The following is a 27,824-nucleotide window of genomic DNA, read 5'->3' as shown; positions in this document are numbered from 1 at the left end:
TTCACGAAGTACTTGACTGATACTAGATGAAGTAGGCTATGGCAAATAATATCAAGTGTTTCTAATGACAGTATGATAGTTATTATGGTATAAACTAGGGAGACAAATATTGGTCATTAAGCAAACAAATACAGAAGGTACTTCCAGGCAAAATCTGAGTAAATTTAAAATTAAGAGATCAGAGTTAAACTCTGTTGTAAACTGGAAAAGTAGTTAGTGTGTGGCTATTTTTAAGGGTTTCTTTCATGCACTGATTCTCTGTCTTTGTCCAAGAAGTTCATATTTCTATTTTCTTCATAGCTCTAAATGTCTTCATCTTTGAGGCAAAACTCGTGTGTGACCAAACCTATGTTTTCTGTAAGGCTCTAGACTTCTATTTCTATTAAGCCACTGGGCTGACTAGACTGATTTTATCAATATGTTAACAGAATAGATCTAAGTATTATAGATCAGAATGTAGATATTTGGGTAAGAGCATTTCTCCTTCCAAACAAAGCCACAGCACAAACAGGTATTGCTGGCTAGTGTAGAATTAATTTCCTTAACTAGTTATAGTGAAAATATATGTCAGATCACTTACAGATAGGCCTAGTTGTTTTTCGGGGAAATGGTGATCCATATTTTTAATTCTCATCTTTGAAATTTTAACAGATTTTAAAGGGGATCAAGCATAGAATTTATCCCTGGGTGTTCTAGAGACATTTTAAATCTAATTATATATGAATTTCATTTTAGTTTCATGTAGCTGGTTTTTCATGCATATTGAAAATCTCTGGTTGAATAAAATAAAGTTTATGCATTTTAATGTAAATTCGGTTTAAAAAATATAGATAAATACCTTTAGGAGGAGGAGGTTTCTTTTCAGCTTTTTCATGTCTTTCAGGTTTGTCTTTTTGAGTTACTAGAAATGAGAACAATTGTATGTTAGGGAAAAAAACTCACAAAGAATGAGAAAATATTGCAAAATCACAACAATATCCCTGGAAATTTCACATTTCCTTATAATTCCTGCTTTTCAGTTTTCAAAATTCTTGTTTCTTTTTCTCAGGTCCACATAGTGGGGTAAAAAGCTTCAAAATATCTCTTGAGAGTCTCTAACCAGAAGACAAATGAGTCACACAGATCTCGAGCTTCACTGGGAATGTTTATACTGCATATTTCAGAAGATACAAATTTGCTCATCTCAAGTTGGGAGAATACACGGACTTGATCTTCTTGTACTCCAGTCAAAAAGAAACCATGGGGCTACATTTGTCTTACAGAAAGGTGGTTTTCTTAGCTTGGGCTCATTGTTGCACAAACACAGCCACAAGTCTGGCACTCACTTCAGAGCCCAGCTTGAGTGAGTTCATGTCTGCACAGGATACACTGTGTAAACACACACACACTGCTATGTCGCAGAAAGGCTGACAAAATTTTATGCAGAGACTTCTATCTCTCCCCTCTTGGTCACCATCCAGACAGATTGCCAGAACAAAACAGCCTCGAGAGTTAATTAGACTTGTTTCAACCGACAACTACATAATAACAACATCCTCTCTAATTGAACTCCATCCTGGAATTGCTGCCTGTATGAGTTACGACTGACGTTTAGACTTGGTTTGGGGTTTTTTTAAGATAGCTGTTTCTTAGATGATGTGTTTAAATAACATTCATATCACTGAGGCTTTCTGGAGCCTTTAATGGAGGGTGAAGAATTACCTTTGGTCTTTTTATTAAGAATAGAGAAAATCTGCTGAATGTGGGGGAAGCAGCCAATTTTCAGGATACCCATTCCCTGAGGTTGGCCTGACCTGAACATCCTCATTTCCTAGGGACTGCAAGAGGTTGAAATAGCCCCTCACCACTGCTGATGGCTGATCTAGTTTAGAGCAGACCCCTGAGAAAAGGAAGGTGAGCCTGGCAATAGATAACTCAGTAGCACATTGCTAGAAGAAATGCACCTTTGAGTACACTGAGAATGACTTCCCTGGTGCCCTGAGTCCACCTGTAGGGACTCACACAGCAGGGAAACTACCCAAGTGAGGGTAGCATGACTGTATGTCAGATTGCAGCAGTAAATCTCCTCGGCTACAAAGTGTCCAAAGTCTTAATAAAATTTTTCAGCCAGTAACTGGAGTTATGGCTGTTATTAAACACATTAAAGCTCTAAGTGATTATTTGGTTAGCTGGCAGAAGATAAATGGATAAACAGGCTGGCTGCTCATTATCAGCTATCTCAGTGATTCTTGGAAATTATTTGCTTTTCAGATCTACACAGACGCTTTGGGCATTTATTTTCTCTGGATTACTTCGGTGTGATTTTGTTTTATGGAAAAAAACCCAACTCTACACTTTCAAGCTATACACTGAAAGTAGAAAAAATGAAGAAATATCCCTTTAAAAGAGAAACTGGACAATGGCTATCTTTCAAATTTTTTAAGTCTTTAAGTCTTCATTCTGCTTTCTCTCTTTCTTCACTCCTACCTTCTGTTCTACCTTTCTCCATAGAGTACAGTCAAGTACTGTCTGAACAGATTAAAATTAAACCTAATTAATTTATGTATCTCATCATCATGAAAGTAATCTGAATGTCCTAACAGACCAATACTAAGACACATTGCATAGTGTTTTTTCAAGAGTTAACTGAGTAAAGTAAAAAGAGGCAAAGACTGAAACTAAACTTCATTAAAGAAGTGACTCCCTCAGACAAATATTTAACCTCAGAGAAAAACATTCAAATGTCAAGCAACAATAAATGTTAATCTTTAAAAAATGGCATAATAGGGCAAGGTGATTGGATTTTTAAATCCCCTGTCCATATCGGGGCAAAGATGGAATTATCAGTCAGAAAAATTCACCTCTTGCACACACACAATATTGCTTTAGAATATATATGATAATTAGTTGATATGTAAATCTTAACCAAAGCCACTTCTGCCATGGAGGACAGTGCAAATCGTGTACTGAAATTAAAATGTTACTGAAAAATATAAAGGCAGGAAAATGAAAATCTATTTTTGGATATGATGGAAGACCCAGACTGAGAGACAGTGAACACTCTTGCATTAGGTCTGCACAGCTTAGTTCCTTAGCTGTATAAGAATGGTTTGTAATTAACTCTGTCCAACAAAACAAGAGAGCTAAGCAAGAGATATACGCTGAGCAAGACTTCACTCAGAGGCTGATCAAGACCTGCTCAAGCAGAAGCGAGAACGCCCCAAAAATGTACAACATGAACTAAAAGAGATTTATATTTTAAATACTCATCTTCACACTCTCCTACACTATGTAAGCATTGAAAATCTAAAATTGTACAATATCTGAAGACAATCTGTTTTACCTTTAGTAGGTGTTTTCTTTTCAGGTTTTTCTGGCTTTTCAGGTTTGTCTTTGTGAATAGCTAGAAATAAAAATCAACATTATTAACGGCCATTTAGGAAGAGAAAAGTTGCATTTTAAGAGAGAAAGAGGAGAAAAAAAGATGAAGAAACACAACTAGGCACCAGGGTTATCCATGCAAAGAATGTGAAAGATTGATTTAGCTGCTGCTGTCTGCTGTTGATGCCAAAATATGAGATTCGAACTTTCAAAAATTCTTCTACCATTCCTGAGGTCTTTGCCATTGGCTGGGGGAGGAGTGGCCTTTCTAACTCGACTGTAATCCCATGAAAGAAATTAGTCAAGAAGAGTCATACTTATGGATGTTGTTTAGGGGTTCTTTTTTCTTTAATATATATTTGTATAATGTAATTTATTGGTTAATTTTAGTTTATTGTTATGTTATTGTTATGTTATTGTTCTTGTTTATAACTTTGGTTAATATCTGAAGGATTTGCTGAACTCCACAGAACAACTGACAGTTTTTCCAGCTATGAATGATTAACATTATAATTAATTACAGATCTAATTGCAATGACATTATAACTAATGCTCTTTGGGGCTTTTTGTTTGCTTTTAATTTCCACTTTACAAATTCAAATTATCTACACTGTAGTGACTAGATTTCCGGCTCGGGTTTCAAAATACACCTGAGTTGCACAGTAGTCACAGAGTGGTGGGTAGTCTGGAATATTCTGTGTGGGCTCTGATTTGCTAATTTTTTGCAATTAATGTTTACACAGTAACTTGTCCACAGGTATGCAGGACTCATATTTGCATGTGCTCATATTCCCTACAGGGACCATGTGTGAAAACACTCATCTCCCTGTTTGACTCTGATATATAAGATTATATTAAGAACACAAAAATGTATGCACGAGCATTGTGTTGGTGTTTAAAAAGAAAGTAAGAACTGTGGAAGATAAAACAGTGCTAGATAATTTTTATTGCAAGTAAATACTGAAAGAATTAATCCTGCCCTATTCAATGCCTTTGAAATGTCCCTACACAGTATTGTATTTAAAATGCCTTTTTTTTTTCTCATGGCCTGCCTCATTACCTTTGTTTACAGTCTATTAGGTGTTTTTTTCTTGGATGACCATAGTCTCTTAGCAACCATACTTATTGCGAGTGCTGGAAACACTCAGTTATTACCATGAGATTATACTAATCCAGAGTACAAAATATATTATCTCCATCCTTCAGAAAAAAACCTCAAAAACATGCAAGACGAATACAAAATGCTGCTCAGTCTGTAAGTCCACAAAACTTTATATAATCTCATTATTTTTGTTCATATTATTCTATAACTCTTTTTTCCAATCAAGGGGATACATAAATGGAAATTGAGTAGAGAATTAGTTCTGGGGTATCTCCAAATGTGAAATAAAATCTGACATTAAATAATTACCTGCATGCCTTTCCTTTTTTTCAGGTTTTTCTTGTCTTTCCAGTTTGTCTTTATGTGTCACTAGGAAAGAAAGTGTTACATATATTAAAAAAAAAAGTGGAAAAACTTAGGAATCAAAAATAATTCCTAAGCCTTAGGAGACAAAATGGCATACTGTGTTACTCCTGAGCTATCCCATACATATTTGCATAGCATACATCACACTTCATGGGTGTTAAGAGCCAACTCTGGCTAACAAGTTACTGCCATGGTAACATGCCTCAGCTGTTTACTACAGTAGCATCATCTCTTGCAATTGTCTGTCAATTCCTGAAGAGAGATTTTCAGAAAACTGTTGAGGACTAAGGCAGAGCTCACAGTAAATGCTGCTGCCTGCAATAGAAAGAGGACTTCACCCTGTCCACTCCATACTCTGTCAGACATAGGTTTTAAAATTCTTGGAATGGATCCTGGAGCATAAGAGCATCACATGCACAAATGAGGCATCTATCACTTGCCAGATGACTTGAAATGGATAACCAGTAATGGATACGGATAGCTAGTAATGGACACCAGCTGAGATCAGTCCCTGGCAATGATGATCTCAGAACCATAATTAGATGCCCAGTATGTGCAAAAAAAAGTGAAGACTAACATCATGACAGTGGAAACTGCATTATGCTGTCCACTCAGAGCACATTTTACACTCATTTTGCTAAAATTTTACTCTATAATTTTCCAGAAAATTAAAAATAAGCATGTAGATTTTAGAACACTTCAGAAAAGTCAGCTGTGAAACTGCAAGCTAGCTTTAACTCCTGTGAAGATTTCATTCAAGCTTAGGAAAACTCCCTTTGACAAACATGAGGAAATAACAAACTTTCATTACAGTACCATGAATTCCATATCTAAATGGAAGCAAAAGAAGAATGGTAGGGAATATTCCAGCTTTCACATTTTTTCAGCAATATAGTGATGAAATACATGAAAATGGGTTCCTGACACAGCTGACCAAGTCACTTCTAAGTGACTGAGACCCTTCTAATTACTCCCTGTGCCATTAAATAACTTTCCTAAACTTCATCACAGAATTTGATTATAAATTAGAATAGAATGCTATTTACATTCTCCATTATCTATATCTCTGTTTAGAGCAGAAAATAAGCAGTTGAAATACAGGGATGCAGTCTCTGGAGTCTCCCTGTCACACTACAGTGAAATGGGACTTGGAAAGACACATATCCATAGTCATTGCTTTGAAATTTAATGTACAGTCTGAAAAGCAATGTTTCTTAGTGCTGTGAATACAGAGAGTCTCTACACACAGTAGTGTTTCAGAAGCAATTATGACAGTATTTCACTAAACAAAACTAATATGTTAACTTTAAGACAAAATGCCATTAGGTAAACAGAATATTAATAGGAATTATGGCAAGTTAAGTCAGCAGGACTGGAAGAGATACTAAGCAAGCTGGCAGATGATACAGAACTCAGAGTAGCTGTTGGCTCCCTTGAAGGCAGGGAGGCCCTTCAGAGAGACCTTGACAAATTCGAGGACTGGACAATCACCAACCATAGGAATTTCAACAAGGGAAAGTGCTGGATTCTGCACCTGGGATGGGGCAATCCTGGATGTACATACAGACTGGGGAATGAGATGCTAGAAAGCAGTGCCATGGAAAGGGACCTGGGGGTCCTGGTCCATGGCAAGTTGAATATGAGTCAGCAGTGCCCTGGCAACCAGGAGGGCCAACTGTGTCCTGGGGGGCATCAGGCAAAGCATCACCAGCCAGTCGAGGGAGGGGATTGTCCCTCTCTGATCTGCGCTGGTGAGGCCTCACCTTGAATATTGTGTGTAGTTTTGGGCACTGCAATATAAGAAAGGTATTAAGCTCTTAGAGAGCATCTACAGGAGGGCAGTGAGGATGGTGAAGGGACTTGAGAGGAAGCCACATGAGGAATAGCTGAGATCTCTCGGACTGTTCAACCTGGAGAAGAGGAGACTGTGGGGGGACACCTCAATGCAGTCTACAACTTCCTTGTCGGGGGAAGAGGAGGGTTAGGCACTGATCTCTTCTCTGTGGTGACCAGTGACAGGACCCAAGGGAATGGCCTGAAGTTGTGTCAGGGGAGGTCTGGGATGGATATTAGAAAAGGTTCTTCACCCAGAGAGTTGGGTACTGGAACAGAGAAGTGGTCACAGCACCAAGCCTGACAGTTCAAGAAGCATTTGGATGATACTCTCAGGCACATTGTGTGACTTTTGGGAATGGGTGCAGGGCTAAGGGTTGGACTCAATGATCTTTGTGCGTCCATTCCTAGTCAGCATGTTCTGTGATTCTGTGTATAATAGTCATTATTCTTTTTTACTGATTGTCTGAGATTGGATGGGATAATATTTTTCCTGTTCCAAGAAACTTAAAAAAAATTAAATACTGTTCTCTTATGAAATCCAATTGAAGAGTTTCCTGTTTTCCACATAATAATCGAACTCCCAAAGACACATTCTTGTTTTAATATTGGACATTATTGGTTTTGCAATGTCGTTTTTCAAAATTTCAGAAAAAATTCCTCATGTTACCACCATTCCATTTTCTAGTAATAAATATTCATTCCATCAGAAACCTAAATTTATATGCCCGCCCTTAACCTCTAAATTTAGTCTTGTTAACTCAATGCATTTTGAGTTACCTACATAAAATGGGAAAGCTTTAGTCAGAGTTCACTAGAAAGGACTAGTCAAGTACAGATTTCAGGAAATGTACATTCACTCAAGTTGTGAGACTTGTGTTCTTGGCCTGAATAAGTCTACTAATGCTGGATATTCAGTCTTCCCTTTTTTGAGTGATTTATTATGACCACTGGCCTATCAGCTTTTCCAGAATGTGTTTCTTCCTCCAGCCCAAGACTACATTAGCCACGTTTGTTGCAAAGGACATGTTCTCAGAAGGTTTAAATTGTTTCGACAATTAGGTACCCTACAACAAAGTTTCATTTTGCTACAATATCCCTCACAAAAGGCAATGGGGAGATTGTGGCTCTTCGAACCCAGAGCTAACTCATGAGTCATGGGCGAAGAGTAAGCTGTATCCTGACTCTGACTCCTGCAACAGGCAGATCTTAATCAGTTGTTGGCATGCACCACCAACAGAAAATTAATAAATCTCTCTAAAACCTGTCCCCAATGTCTCTGAAAGGAATCCGAAGGATTTTTTTTTCTAAGGAGGGTCTCCAAAGTAGAATATCTCCGGGGACCGTGTCCAGTATATTGTAACTTACTCATTACATTTTTCTAGGAGTATTCTCAATGACAAATATCATGCTTGGATTTATTCAAGAATTCAAAATATTCTGTGATTCTCTGGTAAGAATAAAAAAGGCACCTATTTATGCTCTGGACATCTTTGACATAAGTTAATAATGCAATAAAAATTATTCATTAATCTCCAGATATAATTTCAGACTTCTTGTACAGTGATGAATTCAAAGTGCTTTTAAAGTCCTTGTTCTCCTTCCAGCTGGCTTTCACAACACCTCCGTCCTTAAACATAATTGGGATCTACAAGAACAGTCTAAGACAATAGATTAGACTATTTTGAACCACTGGTAAAAAGATAAAGAATATAAAATGTTGAATACATACCCTTTAGGGGCTCCTTCCTCTCAGTTTTTTCTTGTTTTTCAGGTTTATCTCTCTGAATTGCTACAAACAAACAATAAATAAATAAATACATCCCAGCTCACAATAAATTTGTAATCTAGAGGTATTACGTACCCTTATTATCTCACAAAAGTTATCAAGGAAAAGCATTTGTAAATTCAAATAATGGATTTTAGCTCTGAGTCATGGGTACTTGATGATATATAAACCTTCTTAATGTCAATGTTTAATTCCAGGTCCAAGAGAAATATTTTTCTTTGAATAAGCTTTCAGATGTTAGACTATATTTTTCTGAAAGAAATGATTATTCAGCAACCTTAATCCAATCTGTCTGATCTGTTTTGGTCCCATTACACAAGCACCTGGCTCTAAGATTTCTGACAGAAGAAATTATTTTCAGTCCTTGACAGCATTGCTTTCTATTCTTAACCATAAAACCTGCCAGCATATTGCTTTCTATGCTATTTTTTCTTTATTTTTAGCTGCTACTTCCGTCACAGGGTAGATTAACAAGAAAACATCTTTTAATCAGTGTAACTTCAAGAAGAGCAGCTGTTTAAACACAATCGACTGCATGTCCTGCTAGAAGCGGGCAAACATGAGTCCTTATGGACTCTATTGCCTACGTAGAGGCACATCCCACATCCTAATGATTTAGGTAGACATTTCATTCTTTGTCATTCCTTGTCAACTTGTACTACTAAAAGACTAGAATTTTGCAATTTCACGGAAAAATTATTTTATTCTCAATACTCAAGTTTCTGTTCACAAGTAAACCCCAGAAAGCAAAACTTTGATTAAAAGACAACAGTGAGCTTTATACACAGGCATATTAATGCTTTTTCATCCATTTGTTTTAACAGTTTTGTAGTGAACGTCATTTCACAGAAGTACAAGCATTATTTGTTAAGTATTTCTGCACTAAAAAATAGGTCATCGTCCGTAAGAAAAGTAATTCAGAACATTCAGTAAATTCATTATGTCTTATATGTGTTTGCATTATCCAAATACATTTCTAGTCATAACAGGTAAATTATTGTTGATAACAAATAGCAGTACAGTCGAAAGAGATTGAAGGGAGATTTTTCAAAGCCTTTAGAAATGTGGACAGCAAATTTACACTAAAAAAAAGCAGACTGTGAAAAATGCAGCAGTACCAGCAATGTATTATTGAATGAATTACGGACTGTAACTCATTCAAGTGCTTTAGGACATCTAGTAGCATACCAAGGAAAAATCATTCTCCTCTCTATATATACCATGTAGAACTTACTGAATATTTTTTGCAGAAATTGTAGCATGCTTTTACATCTTACATTTGTATTAGCAGATGCTGGCTCTGTGCAAAACACTTCAAACCAGTGTATTGTCAGTTTTGGCTGGGGCAACAGAACAGTTTTGCTAACAACAGTTCTGTGATGATCCATGTAAGTGAAATATGAGCTTTTGCACATTCAGACAAAAGCCCTTGTAGTGTCTATGCCAAAAAACACAGATGAACTATTCAGAACAGACTTGTAATCAGAAAACTTGTTTTTAGCCGCAAGATATCTTATTTGTGTAAGAGAGACTGTTGTGGGCATGATTTGAGGAGAAAAAAACCCAAAGCAAAACAAAAAACACCAGAAAATGAGCCTTGAATGACGCTAACTGAATTGAGTGTCAGCAGATCTGAAAGTGGACAGAAAAATTTAAGATTCCTTCACATCCTCAAAGCAGTATAAAGCACTAAGGTGTATAAAGTTATTAATATTGGTGTGGACTAGAACTAAAACCGTGGAGAAGGCATCAGTTGTCCCCTTCTTGAGAAATAAAAACCTTGATGTATCTGGGCAGGGAGCCTGGAATGTTGATAAGCAGAGACCAGGCTGGCATAAGCATAAGCTATTTTTCTCCTCCCAGTTATAGACCGAAGGTGATCTCTAGTTAGTTCAAGAGCCCTATCCTGTGTGTTGATATACCCATAGCCTCAGAGGTTGCTAATCTCAGACTGTAATGTTTACCATTACCTCTTACGGACACTGTCAGAGCTATGGCTTCCCTAATTTGGGAAGGGCAGGTGTTGCCAAAAATTAAAGTGTTCATGTTTCAGGGCTGTGATGACTGGCCATTTTTGACTCTTCAATCATAAGTCCACCAAAATGCACTGAAGATTTTGATCTGACAAATATAAATATGATATTTCTTAGCATATTAACTCTCCCCTGAAATGTTTTTGTGTTCAGATTCATATATAGTCCTAAAAATTCTGTCATAGAAAATACATTACTGTCTATAGATCTTTTCCAGATTTTGTCACTTGGATATCTATTTCTTTGTAAAGGGCTTAATACATGCCCTTTTTCAAGCCTGCAGCACTCGGTACAAGCATTAGGTTTTAGAATAAGCCAGGCTGGCCATACTGTGAAACAAATTAGACTTGAACAGATTTTCTTTTCCATATATATAAAAAGAAAAAAAAAAAAAGAAAACAAGAAAGCATAAAAAAATATTTTTAAGGCTGCTCAGCCACACACTCTTCAGCTGAAAAATGCTGAAGCTAAACCTCTTCATTCGACTTTAATTCAACAATTTTATTTGTTTTATGACACACTTTTTAATTTAAAGATCACCTCTTCTCTTTTGTTAATAGGATACTGGATTCATCCAGAAAAAAATTAAGAATAAGTAAAACACGTAATAATAATAATAATAATAATAATAATAATAATAATTGCGTAAGCTAAAAATTTTCCACAACTTAAAAGAAATTTTCTCGTACTTCTTTGCAAATACCAAAAGTCATAAACTCAGAAGGAACTGTTATTAGCACTGGAAAAAAATATAACACCCCAACCTAATTTTCACTAACCTAGATTTTGGAAATTGCTGAAACATTTTTATATGTCTTTGAATGAAAATTCAGCCAGAGGCAAAAAGATGAGCATGAGAAATTTCATCCTCGGTGACTGGAGTATGATAAATTAATAAATAATCTAAAATAGGAGTTCATTATGGAAAATTTTAAAAGGTAATTTAACAATGCATTCCAAAGTTAATATTGCTATCTATGTCACATAAAACTAAAAAAAAAAGAAGAAACGTAGCATATATGTGAGAGGATTTTCCAGATTTCAATATAGATTTTATTTGCATCAAGTTGAAGACATAGTAAAGGGGGATATGATTTAGTTTTTTTCCCATAAAGTTCTCCACAAAGTCATTCCACACCCCAAAACAGAAAGTGCAAAAATAAGAGATGTAGTAAGTAGGCACTAGTTCCATACCGAAGGGAAGTAAAAATAGTTTCCATCTGAGTAAGCCTTAAGTCTGCTGCTTAGTATAAAGCTAGGTGATGAGTGCAGTAAGCATGAAGCAGAGATTGCTCGCTCCAGCTAACTGACTAAGTGCTTGTCTACAGAGCAGCACTCTCAGGAAAGTTAAGATAAATGAACTAATACAATGAAGTTACAGTGCATTAGTCAGAGAGCATTAAATCTCTGTGTAGATGCTTTCATTCGGAAGTAAAGTAACTGTAGATGGCTATAACTTAATTCTTCTTGAAGGAACACTGAAAAAAAAAAGGGGCTTTTTCTGGAGAGGGGCATAGACTCCCAAGTCCAAGTCAGTAATTTAAGGAAACCACAGCTACATCACTATCAGTACCATGTTCCCTAGTTTAAAGTTAACGTAGGTATGTTTGTAGCTGTACCTTGAGAAATCAGGCTAGACAGTCCTGTGCCAAAAATACACCATTTAATTTGCTAACTTGGTCAAATTATGTAGGTTTCTAACATGCTATGGATTTATATGGTCCAGGTCTATTTATCTATTTAGCTGTCTCAAATACTTTGTCCTCCAGCTACAGCAAATTACATTATTGGGACAAACTATATTTGTATTTATAATCTCATACTTTATCCATATGTTAAAATACAGAGAGCTTTATTCTGGCATGTTTCATATTTCCATTATCAGTACAGCCTTATTAACAAGCCATTATGCTATGTATAGTAAATGAAATAGTCTTGAAGGGCCTGGACTCTATTTGTCAAATCAGCCTGAATTTAGAGATACTTCCTGTAAAAACCCCAGTGTGGCTAGTGTTAACCCAGAGGCACACGCATATCTGTCCTAAAATCACTGTTTTAACATAAATCTGTCAGAGGTAGCCATCATATATTGTTTTCTTCCTTATCTCACTCCAACAGCAATGTATTAGTGAAGTGATTTTGGGGAAAACCACATGGTAAATCAAACTTTTCCCATTTCTTCTCAATGCCTGTTGTAATTAGAGCTATTTCCCAGAAATGCAGGACAATTAGTTTTCCATAAAAATCAGAAACTATCATTGGACCTTACATATACTTTTATCTTGATATTTTTTATTATTGTTCTTACTTGTTGACAACATAAGGCACAGTCATAGCTTATTCTTTGCTAGCAACAATAATAATTACGACACCTATTTCTTAAACAGCCTTCAGCAGCAGCTCAGAGTCCTGCAAAATCTACAAACTATCACAAAATGATGGACTAAGAGACAGCTGCCCCAGGCTGAGACAGCACTATCTGTCAGCCTCTCCCCTGCGGACAACTGCTCCAACCCTGGCCGCTGCAGTGGCCCCACACTGAACTTGCCCCGGTTTATGGATGTCTTTCCTGAATTGGGAGGCCCAGAACTGGAGGCAGTATCTAGATGTGGTCTCAGGAGAGTTTAGTGTAGGGGGATAATTAATCCCTTGCCTCCGCTGGCTGGCCAAACTCCTGCTCATACGGTCCAGGGTGCCACTGACCCTTGTGAAAGTACTAATACATCAAATACCAAATTGGAAAGACCTGTTTTGTAGTGAATTTGTGGTTATGTGTACACATAATCATTGAATAATTTGATATCAGGGTTCTTAAGCGTGACCAACTGCTTCGTGGAATTATTTCTCACAGTATTTCTTCTTTCCAGGATTAAATTTACTACAGTAATTGAGATGGACATTATTGCTGGTAGTTTTTCAAAATATTTAATTAAAAGCAAATTTTAAGGCACAAGTTTGCCTGGTTCTCAATACTGTTAGAATCTCATAATTTCAACCACTTCCATCTGGGATTTTTAGTCATTACAACTATTCTTCATATTTCGGTTCAATCTTTCCAAAATGAGTCTTATGGATGGAACACCCTTGTAAATTATGGGACTTGGAATGAAAGGGTTTGACTATTAAAAAAATATATATAATTAAATTACTTTTAAAACACTATTGTCCCCACATGTTTGGGTGGAGAACTGAAATTCTTTCTGTTGTTTGCTGTTACTAAAAACATTCATTTTACCGCTGGATTTTTCCTATTAATAACAACAAAAGATTATGTTTGTACATATTTCCTAAAGGTATTTTAGAAGGCAACAGTAAAATTCCCCTAAAGATTCATGCCTTTATCCTGCTCTAGACTGAAGCCAGACAGAATGTTTTTAAGTAGTTGATCCTTCTATGTACAAGTAGCATTTTTGGGACTAAACATGAAAACAAAACACAGAAAAAAACTATTTGTCTTGTCCTTAAAGACTGCATTATCAGGCACATACATAAAGGGACTTAACTAATGACACCTGAACATTTCTTTTTTTTTTTGGCATTTACAACTTCTTAGTAATCATGTCTGCAAGGTTAATGTAAACCAGTGTAATTCCATATATATGAAATGGTACTGGCTGTTCTGGTCAAGACTGCAACATCATTTGTTTTTTTAGATTACTGTGCTTGAAAAGACCATAACTGGATCCCTTGCTAATGGATCTGAGTTTGTTACTGCCTAGCTAGCCCACTGGTACCCTAAAATTTCATTTTGATCCAACATGATTTACTTAGTAGTTGGGAAGCAGTCCTAGGCAGTCCAGAGGACCCTGATGAACACAGAACTGGTAAGCTAGCTCTAGACGTGTAAAATACTATAAGAACATACTAAGAATATATATAGAAATGAATGTAATTGTGTGTGAGAGAGTGTATGTGTATAACTACTACGTTTAATAAGATTCCTCCTTGCTTCCTCCTGCCATTACCAAGCACAGCACTGGTGCATCAGAGGGATGCTCATCAAGTTTTTTTGGCCTAACCTTTACAGGAGAGCTTTCTTAGGCAAAAAATCTGCACACATCCTAGGGAAACTTCTTTGTTTACATGACCTCTGAAAACCAGTCCAAACCAGTTCCTCTGTGGATTTTTGGAAAGTGCCAGTTATAAGAGATTAAACAGCCTGAAAAAGAGTAGGTTCTTAAAATGGAGGCCTTTCTTATCTCTGATACACACCTGGCTCACTTTTTACTATGACTTTTTAACTTGGATGGCACCCACTGGCCTATAAACTTACTTTCTTCCTTGCCCTACACACTTCATGCCTTTTGCACCAGAGGAATTTTCATCAACACTCTACTTTTTGCACTTTTGCTAGAAAAAAAGATTACTGGAAAAGTTTGGCCTGAGAGAATCTTATTAAGAATTTGCATTTACAATATAGCCACACAAACATAAAATTACATTATTTTTGTTACTGCTAAGATATACAGAAATTTTTGATCTTTTACAGTCAGTGTCAACTGATCTTTGGATGCTTTTACAATACATTAAACTACGTTTTTGTAATGTAGTTAACAAAGACACTGTATATTACATACATATATGTAGGCAAACAGACAAAAAAACAAAGTTACCCTTTGTCAGTGTTCGTTTTTCGTATCTCTCCGTTTCCTCTTTTTGAATTTCTGAAAACAATGCAATGCAGATTTATTAATTTCAAAATAATTTTCACACACAAAAATATCAGATGCATTCTCATAATAAAACATTAAAAAGTGCTAATGCTTCAATTATTATAGCAGAACCATGGCTTTGTCATCTGCATACATACAGTATCGTTCAATTTTATATATATATACACAGACAATATATATGGATAAAAATCACAGCATTGAGCATCTCTAATAATTATTCTGTTTTTAATTGAGCCATATAGCTACTTTTAAAGGCAAGAAGAGGTTTTACTGATCTATAAACAGAAACATGTTGGTCATGAATCAGAAAAAATGTGCTTTTACTAAATATTTTCTGTATGTATCTTCAGTTGTTTACCAAGATCAGCATTGTATGTTTTCCAAATTACCTTTGAAAGGGAAAAAATGTTCTTTTTGGTATGTTTTATAAAATTTTTAAAGCTCACATACTGAGCTGGTGTCTCCAACACACAATAAAAGCTAGACTCAATGCTCTCTACAAATTACAGAGATAAAAGTTTCCAGATTAGGGGTCATCGTCTGGGAGAATGACATTTTAATCATACTGTATACCAAAGCACTGAGAACTACCTTGTTAGAAGAGGAAGCAGCTACAGCATTTATCTGCAATTTTTTTGCCATCTCTTTTGAACAAAAATCTTCAACTATACTATTGATATTAAATTATCAATTATTATACCTCCGTAAGTATTTTTCTACTGTCCTTATTGTTCCAAAACCAGGATAATATTGAAAATGAAAAATGTTGAATTTTAGAAAGAGTAAACAATTAAATCAAGCTTTCATAGCCCTTTTGGTATGTAGTTGTAAAAATTTAAAGGGTATTTTTAAAAGGTGTATAATAAGTTCATTAAGACTATACTGAGGGCCTTTTTTATGGTATTGTGCATATATTTCCTGCAGTAGGAAACTGGTATAAAATATTGGATCATATTTGTTCTTGACAAAAGCAAATGCAGATCTCACTAGACTGTGGGAGGTGCCTCCTTGTTGTTCAGTGTTACTTTTTGTCTGCAGGGCCTAAATAAGAAGAACACTGACCCCAAAGTTAATCCAACAGAAAAAAGTTATGCATATTACATCTAAGATTTAAGGAGCTACTTTAATGCCTATTGAAGACAACTGAAATCTTCCACTTACAACCTTAGTTATTTTCTCAGGTTATAACAGGATGTACATTGCCAAACAAACCCAGTAGAAAATGGAACTTTCCCTCCCAAATCTTTGCATAGGTCCTTGAAAATAAATACAGAATATTTTTATTAGATAGTATTTGACATCTGAAATAATGATTGTGTCTGGTTTGCAAAAACATAACTATTCTATGGCATCAGCCTATGTTTTCTTCACATAGAGGATGTTATTTCACCAAGATAAAGAGTAAGAACAGGTAAAATACATACCACTGTTAGTCGCTAGTGCATGGCAGCATAACTAAGCTAGTTATATGATGTCATTGAGCTAAAGAGACTTTTTATTCATTTTTCATCTTGCTCTTTTCAGCCTGGGTGTGTAGTTCATTTATTGTTCTATAAACCTCAAAGGCTGTGATTAGGAAGAAATATACTTTACTGATTTACTGTATATCAGCTGAATCTGGATCGTTTTTCTTTCTTCATCTATGTGAGAATATTTTATTTCTATTGACATTTCTTCTGCTTAAATGGACGCATGAACTAGTTTAGGTAACAAGTGGTAGGAATGGTGCAAGACAAGAACAGCTGGAGGATTGCTCCCTAATTCTGGGCACATCTGAGAAATTCTCCATACCATTGCTCCAGATTGCCTCCAAACATTGACTCAGAGGACTTAATGAAGGCTGAGTCACTTCCTCTACATTGCTACATACAGTTGAGACATATCTCACCCACTTCAAGAGGTCACCCTACATACAGAAATGAATATAACCCACTAAGTGATAAATCATATTCTTCCAGCAGAGGCATTCACACAGACACATATTCCTTGCTTCTCTTAAAATGCCTCAGCTCCACTGTGTTTTTGTCATCTGTATGTGTCTCACCACAGAAGATAGTTGTATTCTTCTCAAAAAAATAAGTATAAACACTTTTTAATTGAAAAAATTAATGAAAAACGGCTGCAAAATTACTGTGGGTTTAGGAAATTTACTGCTAGTTTGACTGCAAAATATGTATGGAGCGATGACTGTACAACTGGTTGTCTAAATCAGGCTCACATTGTATCAGCAGCGAAGCTTGCTTTACACAAATATTTCAGTATGGTGCACAAAAAGATACTTTCTAGACAACTACACTGAGAATCTCATTAACTCCCTGCTACATTAGGATACCACACATACAAAAAACCATACACAAATTCCTTAAAGTTAAATACGTCTTCATAATACACTAGTGTGTGCATATATGCTTTTATATATTGCAAAGCATCCCATAATTAAGATATCTTTACAAACGCTCCATTATAGTCTGAACCATTATAAAATATTGCAGCCTGGAACACATCAATTCTGCTATATTGCAACAGAAATTTTCCCAGCACAAATAAATCTCATCTCAATATAAGCTGTTCTGGATTAATTCACAAGATAGAAAACAGTGACTATTTGCTAACTTCAAAATATTTAAAATAAGGAAATGAATTAGATTATTGGATATTTTTTGTTGTTGTTGTTCTGAGAGTTCTGATACTCTCTGCTTCATCTTTCATGACAAATAGCCTTAATTTTCTAGTAATCATATCATATCTTATTGCTGAGTTGAGAAAGTGGCTGTAATACCGTAGAAGACTTACATGGCCAGTTTAAAGCATGTAATTTATCTCTATCAATGACACATTGTTTATAAATCCTAAATATTACGAGTTTTTGTTTAGAAAAATGACAGAATCAAGCAGCAACAAGGATAATCTTTGTCACCACAGCAACCATCCAGATTCTTTATGAGATGACAGCATGGTTTATTAAATTATTGTAAAAGAGTATGTATTTTAAAAGCCATATTTCACTGTTTGTTTTCTTAAGTTATTAAGCAGACATGATAAATTATCTTTCTCCTTGTGTTTCTCCGGTTTTGAATGGATAAGTACTTTATTTCCTTAAATATGAATACTGTTTGATGCTGACTTCTCTAGACTTCAGGTCTTGTGCAAGTACACAGAACAGGCAGGGTGATTATTTTAAATAACTTCAAGAAGGGAAGCTAGTAGTCTTCTCACTGACAATTTCAAGATGCTCAAATGAGACACAGTTGACTATATTGTTAGCAGGCTGATATATCTATGTATTGTTGACCCAAGGCAGACCCTCATAATCAGCTGAGGATCAGTATTGCAGGCAGCTTTACTGAAAATCCCTGTTGACCACATAGTCTGGGCACTAGCTCCCCCCACCCCTCACCCAGCTAATTTTCATTAACAGCATTTGACAGTGTCTAATGACAGCACAGTACTGGCCATGCACTCCAGCTCCAGGAAGATCAGGATGGGAGAAAATAATTACAGTCCCTTGAATCCATGTGAAATAGTGTGTCAGCACTTGCAAGGTTTACATCAGTGTGAATGAAGAGCACAGCCCTTCATGGTAGGGAATGAGGAGATTCTCCTGGTCCTGGTTCCCTTCTTTGTCTGTGTTTGTGTTTCTGATTTTGATTGTTCATTATCTCCTTTTTTTAACATGGTAAAATAGATGGCATTATTCTTAGCTATTTTAGTTGTATTGTATTATGGTAGCATTTAGGAGCCTCAGACAACATTAATTACTTTAGGTACCACATGGGGTTATAACACAATATAAATATCCCATCTCTGTAACACAGAGGTTCAAACTTTGAGGGCTACATTTCTTCTATTAGTGGGAAAGCGCAGCCCTGCATCTTGCTTCATTAGAGGATAAAGTGGTGACTAGCATTGTTAAAACAGGCTATTGTTCTGCTATTGTTAAAACAGGCCCTAAACCTTATTCTCTGCTGACTTTTCATCTTATAAATGAAATATACCTTTAAAAAAGCCCAATAAACCATATTAAAAATGTCAATTATATGAGAGATAAAGTGAGAAAAAAAAAGAATTATTGTTCTCATTTGAAATACAAGAATGCTTTACTGAATGTAACCCACAAACTCAGCAAAGGAATTTAACCCTGAGCCCTGACATTCCACATTGTCCCTTCATACTTAAAGCCATCCTGTTTCTGCTTAAATACTACAGTGAGCATAGAATGTAGTTTTAATAAATCTAGTATTTTAAAGGTATAATTAAGCACATGGAATTTTATGTGAAATGAAAAAGCATTTTTCTATGGAAATTTTACCAGGTGGTTGTCTTTTTCATAATCTGTTACAGGTAAGACAGCACTATACCCCTTTAATGCTTTGACATTCTTTCTCTCATAAATATCTAAGTGTGAAAAGGAAAATGAGTTCAATTCAGAGTCCTGGTGTGCCAGAGGCTAATGATTTGCTTTTGAGCAGTTAAAACTCTTACAGCCATTGCTAGAAATTTAATGGGGCTATATCCATGTTAGGTTATCAACACTAATTGGTAGCAGGCAGCTGAAGAGTTGGTGGAAATAGATACTGAGGGCAAGGCAAGAGTGAGTGGTGTTAAGAGCTTTAGAAGATGAGAGAGATGTCATTTCTAATGTGTTTTTAGATGCTGTCTGTATGAAGAATTTTAGTCAACTCTCTTGCTGTTGGTATCCTCAGGAGAAATTTGCAATTGTGCAGCTGATGTCTATTTTTAATCCAGATAGTACCAGCTGGTGAGGGTGACAGTTATTCTTGTGGGGCTAGAAGGAGAAGAAAGGAAGCTAGAGCAACTTCTAGCTAACTACTAATAGATCACGTAGCTGTACTCTAGAGGGATGAAAAGAAAATCCACAACAAAACCAAAACAAATTTTGCAACAGCCAAAAATCACAGGAAAAAAAAAAAAGAAAGAAAAAAGGAGCAGGAAATACTTAATTGGGGAATTAAATTAGTGTATTGTGCCTGTATCCAGGACCTAAAGACAGTGTAACAGATCTTTAATACTGGCATTCAGTATTGGAAGGTCCGAGTGACACATATGACTTACTCAGGTGACTTCTCTACCAGCTTGCTAGTAGCACAGTTTTCTTAGATCTTTCCCTATTCTGGGGATTCATAGAAACTTCAGGCTGAGGTACATAATAACGCTTCCTGAAGTTATGTGTTGTAAGACCTTTCTTGAAAATGCAACAGGGACAAATTGCTCTTATTGATGAAAATGCTGAACAGTTGGTGTGCTCATTCACTGCATGAGATACCAGGCCACAGTGCCTCTTAAGTATCATTTCAGAATTGTTTATCCTTCTCTTTGGAAATAAAAAATAGAATTTAGAGTGAGAATAAAGGGGTTTTTTTTCTCTTTTTTTCTTTCTTTTATATTTTGCAGAATTATACAGTGTCTCTTTCATTTGCTGTATGACGCTATTGTTGACAGGGCTCACACAGCATCACTTCTCATTCTTCTTGGTCCGAACCCTCTGCTCTAGTGAATATTTACCCAAACCAACATGTTCTTCTAAATTGTGAACATTGCTGTGAAGTGACATTGATGGGTCCTAAAGCTATTCAGCAAAGTTCAGGTTCTTCACCTTAGTTGCCTTTATTTCCTGCACTTCGTACTTTGTTTGATATCACTACACCGCTATCAGAGATACAGAGAACATGGTGATGTTTTATCTTATTTTTGCTTTTACAAGACTACAGTAAGGGAGATGCATTGTTAGGAAGGCATTTGCAGACAGGGTGCTTGTTATTTTCATAACAGCAAAACATCCCAGCCTGACTATATATTTTGAGTCACTCTTTCTTGATCTCCAATTTTCTAAACTGAACTTTTTCCAGTCCTCTTTTTCTCATTATGTCAAAGATAATTAAACATGTACATATTTTTCTATATTGCTATGTTTGAAACAGCCTTCCTTCTGCTATAGAATAAAATAGCTTAAGCAATTAATGGTGACTAGAAGTGTATCGCTATATTACTATGTACTTATTGAAAACATTTTGTCACCAAATCACAGATTGGTGTTATTGACCTTTCTATTTGTTATTATATATTTGGGCATTTTTGTGTATCTACCAGGGCTTCTTAAAAATGTAATATCACAAATTATTTCAATACAAAATTGTCTTTTAAGAAAATAGGGGAAAAAAATATTTTTCCCAAAGAGCTGAGGTAAAACAGAAAAGAAAGTAAATGGAATGGCTGTGGCTAATTCCAACCAAGGCAAATAGAACTTGACATGGTGCACAACCATTTTTCATTTCTTTCTAAAGCCTAAATATTTTTTTATTCTTCTTTAATTTTAATTTCCAGTTGAAGTAGGAAAGTAATATCTTATTAGAAAGGTTTTTATGGGAAGAGGGGTACTTGCAATTGTCTTTGACTAATTGTCAGGTAAGCAGCATCCTTCAGGAAGACCATACACAGACTTTTATATGGTGGAATTTCAGTGACTGTGCTTTTGAAAGAATTAAAAGGGGAAGGTATTAAAAGACCTTCAATTTGAGACATTTTTCACATAAAATTAATTTTTATTCCTAGTATGAAAATATGTTAAGACTATATTTTTCATTCCCAGACTGCAGTCTGGTACCTAGGTTCTGAAATGTAAAATAAATGCTAATTGCACTTTGATTAAAAGCAAACCAAAACACAGCAAAACCCTTAACCCAAACGCATTAGAGATAGAACCATGTAATCAAAACCAGGTTTTATTTTCCTTCTGTGGAACACAAAATTTTCTTGGCAAGCTTCTCTTTATGGATTCTAGCCTACCAAGTTGTTATTGGACCAATTTTAAATTACATTTAAATAATTTCAGTTTTTAAATTTCATAATCAATTTTATCAATCTGCCTTTAATAGAGTGTACTTTTATAAAGAAAAATTCCAGGCAAGACTTGTAGACCTCTTAGTAGGGCAAAATTTTATACAAACAGCAATACATAAAATCTTTAATTTTGACTAGTATCAAAGAAATATTTTCCCATATGAATCTATTTAATAGTTTGGGGTTTTTTGTAGGTTTTGTTGTTTGTTTGATTGGTTAGATGGTTTTTTGGTTTGTGGAGTTTTTTTGTTTGTTTTGTTTTTGTTTGGGTTTTTTGTTGTTGTTGTTGTTGTTGGGGTTTTTTTTGTGAAAGGAGGAAAAAATAGAAAAAAAGAAATTACAAGACTAACCGCGGTTACTCTACTCAGCTTTTAAAAACTTCAGCAGTGCAGATTCTACCTTACCAAATTAGTGTGAAAATATACATTCCTATAAATTCAATCACTTCTAGATCCAACTGATTTTATTTTAGGGGTTTAGCATGCAGAAGAGAGAAGTTTCTGTGGTCATGAACATTGGCTGGACTTGCTATATTGTCTCCTTGGAATAGCAGTAGCTGTGAGTAGATCTGACTTCACTCAGAAAAATATGCAGGACCTCCAGTTTTGATGCTGTGGGTTTAACTGAGTTTTGGAAAAATTTTTCATTTTCCAGGCCAGGAATTTACTCTGTCTCAAGCACAGCATGCTCCAGCCAGTGAGATATCTTCCTAATGCCCCCTCTTCTCAGAGTGAGAACCTCCCTAAGGTTCCATAGACAGGGCACAAATGAAGATTTTCATGAAAGTAGCATGGATAGCTTCACTTCAGGTTTTCTCTGATTTAAGAGGATAACTTAAAGAGCTGCAAGCCTCTCTTCTGCTACACTTCTGTCAGGGGTTTCTACTAGTCTTGTGACTCAAAGTTCTCTTTCTATCTTTTAAAATATAGTTGGTAAGTTTGTATTAAAATTTTTCAACTCAAGTTGAAACCCAATCACAATTCTGCAATAAGCAAAAGAACTATAATTCAACATCACTATTCCCTGGTGGTACATAGTATTGTTTCATCTGGATAATATGGAAAATATTTTCTTTCCATTATAAAATGTTATTTTGTCGTGGATATGCTATTGCTGCATTGATCAGCCTAAGTAAAACAAGATGAGATTGTTAAAAGAACATTAATAACAGAAATGGAAGCCGCAAAAATGAAAAATGCAGAACACACATATCTGGAACAGCAGTTTAACATCTGAGAATTGAACCAATCAATGATTTTCATCTTTTAAGACAGGGTCTACTTTACACAAAGATATGCAAAATGCTTTGTAGCAAAATGTAGCCTAGGGAGACAGTGAAAGCCTTTTAGAGAGATCTGTAACAGCAACTCATATACAGAAAAGTGAACATTATCATGCAGCAACATAAAAGAAACTCAATTCAGAACACATTACCAGTACAAATAGGTATATACTTTAGGGATGATGAAACTGCACAATTATTTTGTAAGATACATATATCTTGACACAGTTTTCAGGTTGCTTCTATGGTATTCTGAATTTATTTTCTCTAGTCCATTTCCAAACTGTCTGTAGCCTTGGGTTCACAGGAAGTGGCAGATGAATTACAGAGATGCAAAAACTGTCCCCTCACTGGGGAAAATGCTTGGAGTATGGAGAACTTTTTTGGGCTATATTTTTAACAGTTCTGATATGCTTCCTGATGCATTTACACTGGTCACTCTTGGGCAGCAATAAGGACTTCTGTCTCATCTGCTGAGTAAACTGAACTTTTGATCTGATCTTACATTCTTAGGTATGTAAATAGATAAAAGAAATCTAACACACATTTTAAATTGCAGGACTAATACTTAAGTATTTGTCAGTATGTTTTTCCCTACCCTACCTGGATACCGAAAACAGTTCTTTTTAGAATTATACAGGCTATTATATCAAAACTGCTTTCAAATCCAAATTAGCAAATTCCCTACCAGTCTTCTCTAAGCAGGTTGTTCCTGCCCCTCCGCTTTCCCTACAACAAACAAAGTTGTAGGTGTTTGCTTGATCATTCTTAAAAGGAAATCTAGGAAATTGTCTGGCCTGAGAACCCTTCCTTTTGAGAGTACTTTGTTTGTCATTGTTAGCACAGATCAATACCCAGGTCTGAACAAGCAGATACATTGTGCTGAATAAATTCTGACTGTTCTAATCTTGGGATGCAGAAGAGGTTAGTAGGGGTGGGTGTCTGGAGTCAGGTCTGGGGGAATTGCACCTTGGCCAGAGTTGCTGAGGGTAACTCAGAGTAACTGACTATACCTTTAGAAGTTGCCACATTTTAAGAGCCTGACATGTATGTCTTCAGCATATTAATAACCAGCTTATTATTCAGGGAAGGATATTCTCATTTGAAATGAGAATGGTGCTTTTCCAAAAAAAAATTTGTATTTTCCAAAATTTCTTGCAACCTTTAACAGAAATTTCTATTAAAGCGTTTTTCTATCTCATACATAGTCTAACAGAAAATTAGAGATCCATCTCTACCTCAAGGAAAACAAGTTTCTTTTGATTGTCAATAAGAATAATATTATGTTAATTAAAAAACTTTTTGATAATACAGAGATGGATAACACTGCCATGATGGTGCTTTATTTCTAAGTCTGCTTTTTAAATGAATTGTGTTTATTGAAGTGAAAATTATTTACAGTTTAATAATAACATTTTTAGCCATGGTTGTCAATGCTGAAGTGTCTGCACTTGCTTATTATTTACAGATCTTTTTTTCCAGTTTTGTGCACTAGATTTCTCAGCTCTTTTTGAAACTCACAACTAATGCCAGCAGTGTCAAAAAATAAAATTCTCTCTTTTTTTTGTAACAATAATTTCTAGTAAAACGGACCAAAATATGACAAAACATGCAGCTGTCAGATAATGAATAACACGAAAAAATGAAGAACGTGATCAGTCATAACTGTTGTAGAAAGAAATTAAGCCAAAAACATATTAAGCCTGCAAGAAAGAATTAACATTCTCTATGTCTTTTGTGAAAATACCCTACATCTTTAGTATATTGAAAATATGCATTGTTAAAGACTACAAAATAATCTTTCACTATGTCTGTTGAAGATCGTTGCTTTTCTAGACAAATGTTCATTCTTTTCCAATTATTAAAGATAAACATTAGTGATAAGACTTGGACTGGCAAAAATAATTGCAATAAAAAAGGTACTTGAGATATTTTCATCCTTTCTAAAGGATTCTGAAGCTGATATTAGTCCCATTGCCTGAAGAAACCCATTGTCATTACTCGTACTTCTATTATCTTTGCTTTCAATTTACATCTCTAGGAAAGTGAGCTTTGATTTCTTTCAGATCATAATTATCATTAGGTTTTTCTTCTTTCACAACTAGTCAATGTCCTTGCCACTCCCCTTGAGTTTTTTTCCAATATTTAATTGCATTGTAATACCAGCAATCTTCTTATTTTTTCCAGTTACTCTATTCCATTATAAAGTAAATTTTATGCAAACCTTTTAGCATTCACAAAGGATGCTAGTCAACAAAGCAAAAGTGTGAAGGCTTGTCCACACACTAAAGTTAAATATGGTAATTTTTAAACAAATTCTCATCCTGTTCATGAAAACTGCAATAACTGTGGATTAAATCCAATATGAATAGTTAAAAAGCAGGCATAGCATCCCATAACGCACATTTCCAGAGTGAAATTTGAGAGAGGTTTTCTATAAAAATGTGAAAAATATTAATCTGTTCATCTTCTAGAGACAGCAGTAGTGTATTGCACAATCTCACTGTGTCTTTTTTTTTTTTTTTTAGGATGTTCAAATGCCATAAGCATAAGAATCACCTAAAGAAAGATCATTCACTAAGCTATTGATAAAATTCCTACTCAGAAGGGAAAGGACTTTGATGCAGAAATGGTCCTTTACATATACCAGAGAACACACCATAACTAAAATATTTGTTTCTGATTTCATGGATCTAGCTAACACTTTGATACCCAAGAAGTTTCCTGGTTTATTTGTGTAGCGGTCCTCCTTTGGGTCCAGTCCTAACAGCAGCCTTGTTGGAAAAATGACCAATGCAATGCTTTGTTTTAGAAAGCTTTTCTTCTGGAAGTCTTATTTCTGGACCATATAGACAACAGCACACATTAGTTAAGAAAAACTACTCAAATTGATCTGCACCTTGTACTGGGAGAACAGATGTTTGTGAGAGTGTTCCCTGCAGGAGATCACCTGAGCCCTTGGCTCACCTCCCAGGGCTTTGCCTTCTGCGCTCATGAGCTTTAGCTCTGGGAATAAATTTCACTGCCTAAATAGAAAAACTGTTGACTAGACTGTATCACAGAGCTCTCAGAAAACTTTTGTTTAGGCTAAAGTGTTGGTAATTCAGCTTTTGATGTTTATACAATTTTAAGAGAAGTCTGCAGAGAGGCAGGAACAGCTCTGAGGGGCTCAGAGCTGCCTGTCACTGAACAGACATGCAGTACTCTGCACTGGCATTTCCAGGGGATTGGTGGCTGCAGGCCACGTATATTGTATTTCTGTAGCCCAGTAAAAGAGGTGACAAAACCAAGTATAAACAAGGCCAGATCCCAGCTGCCAGAATGAAATGGAGACCTCTAGTTACTTGGAGATGGTAAGTTATTTGAGGATGTTGCTATATGAAAGCTTATTGATATACTCAGAAAGGGGTACTATCTTCAGCAGTCCCAGTCAAGGAAGAGCTTTTAGCAGGGAGACAGAGATGGGAAGCCTTTTCCTCTAAAAGACAAAGGAATGATCTTGAGGACACATCCAGGAAATGGAAAAGACCACTCAGAATTTTTTTACTTCTCAGGCAGATGAAGCATGTTTGAATTTGGGTCTTTTCACATCTGTGTGGCTGAGTTAACCTGTAAGACACCAGACCCTTAGGAATCACAAGCTCCTTGCCCATTTCCTTCACACCAAAGATAGAAGTCCCTCTCAGGATTTGTCTCCAGAGCTAGGTTATGAGCTTTGAATAGTAAGGAAAATGTTCCAAACCAGCAGTTAGATACTTAGCTCCCTGGATGGAAGACTTTTAGGTCCAAACAATTGTCTCATTTCATCACTTCCAATTAAGTAGCTTCCACCTTATTTGGATGGTTTCTCTGAATTGTGTTTCTACAGACTTATGTCCCAATGCAAAGGGTTAGGCCCGAGTGTGTCACTGATTTCCAGAGAAGCAGGGATTGCAGTGCTGAACATGGTGTTGTCCATAGTGTTTTTTATGGGTAATACCTTCCCAGACATGAAGAATCTTCATGGTACTTCCAGCCTGGCCAGCTACACTGGCCCATGGTGAAAAAACATGGATGTACCTAGCATCCCTGCAAACAATAGTCCACAGCTTCAAACTCTGTGCACCCCTTTTTAAAACTAACAATGCATTTCTCTCTCTGGGAGAAGAGACAGAGTGGTGCTGAACATTTTACAATTCTTACTGGTGGGGTAAACAGATGGAATGTTTTCCTACACTGTCTATAAGTTTTCCTAAAAATGAAGGATCACCCATAGAAAGATGATTCATCCTGGTCTTCAAGCCTATTAATTCCTTGGATGCTCTATTGAGAATGACAAAATATGTCACTAAATAGAAGCTTGATCCAGTTCCAATTAACTTCAGAGAAAACTGGAATGTGATCTCAGCAGCAACTGGGGTAATAGATTCTTCAACACAGGCATTTACCTCTTGAGAAATTGATGAATATCAAATTCAGATCACATGGGGCTGGTTCCATATCCTACTATTCTCAGCCTTTGCTCCATATGGAGAAAAAACACACCCTA

The 27,824-nt window shown here is 35.8% G+C and overlaps 1 protein-coding gene across 1 annotated transcript in view; it reads right to left on the bottom strand.

Annotated features, from left to right (window-relative positions):
* Positions 1-27,824, bottom strand: part of TRDN (triadin) — a 110,589-nt gene that overhangs the window by 37,020 nt on the left and 45,745 nt on the right. Inside the window, exons 6-10 of the mRNA XM_018077757.1 lie at positions 15,097-15,147; positions 8,394-8,453; positions 4,772-4,831; positions 3,311-3,382; positions 839-901 (exon numbers count right to left, since the gene is read on the bottom strand). Coding sequence (XP_017933246.1) covers positions 839-901; positions 3,311-3,382; positions 4,772-4,831; positions 8,394-8,453; positions 15,097-15,147 — 306 coding nt within the window. The remainder of the gene's footprint in view (positions 1-838; positions 902-3,310; positions 3,383-4,771; positions 4,832-8,393; positions 8,454-15,096; positions 15,148-27,824) is intronic.

Source organism: Manacus vitellinus, unplaced genomic scaffold (assembly GCF_001715985.3).
Source record: "Manacus vitellinus isolate BGI_N305 unplaced genomic scaffold, ASM171598v3 scaffold_4_pilon, whole genome shotgun sequence".
NCBI lineage: Eukaryota > Metazoa > Chordata > Aves > Passeriformes > Pipridae > Manacus > Manacus vitellinus.
This window is presented reverse-complemented; position numbering and strand designations above follow the sequence as displayed.